The sequence below is a fragment of the Cariama cristata genome, unplaced genomic scaffold (assembly GCF_000690535.1).
Source record: "Cariama cristata isolate BGI_N322 unplaced genomic scaffold, ASM69053v1 C10607033, whole genome shotgun sequence".
NCBI classification, from domain to species: Eukaryota; Metazoa; Chordata; class Aves; order Cariamiformes; family Cariamidae; genus Cariama; species Cariama cristata.
This window is the reverse complement of record NW_009642320.1, coordinates 1-428: the sequence shown is the minus strand read 5'-3', so window position 1 is coordinate 428 and position 428 is coordinate 1. Positions and strand designations below refer to the sequence as shown.

The following is a 428-nucleotide window of genomic DNA, read 5'->3' as shown; positions in this document are numbered from 1 at the left end:
GGCCCCGCCCTTTAATTACCGGGGCTTTTTTGAACTTGGCGTTGGGTGAACTTCATGGGCAACCCTTCGTGGACAACCATGCAGGCGTAGACGTCACCGCTCTCCCAGCTGCTCTTGGGGACGGCCATCTTGCTGTAGGTGAAGAAGGTGGTGACCTTTGACCCTTCCTTCAAGGGCGGGGTCGTGACGTAATGGTCCTCGGGAACGTTCTCGTGGTTCTTCAACCATTGGACTTGGACGTTCTCCGGTTGGAAGCCGCGGATGAGACAGGTGAGGGTGACTTCGGATTGGGACATCTCGTCCGGGTGGGGCGGGAGGATGAAGATGAGGGGGGAGGAGACTTTGCCTGGAGGAGGGGGGAGAAATGGGGAGGGCGTGGTCAACCAAGGGGGGTTTGGAGGTCAGGAGATGGGTTTGGAGGACAGGAG

General features: G+C 58.9%; 1 gene segment (V, D, J or C); it reads right to left on the bottom strand.

Annotated features, from left to right (window-relative positions):
* Positions 1 to 19: 19 nt before the first annotated feature.
* Positions 20 to 346, bottom strand: LOC104168187 (the record flags this gene model as incomplete). The annotated part of the segment is given in 1 exon segment: positions 20 to 346. A coding segment is annotated over 1 exon segment (327 nt), but the record flags the coding sequence as incomplete, so codon positions are not given.
* Positions 347 to 428: the final 82 nt, after the last annotated feature.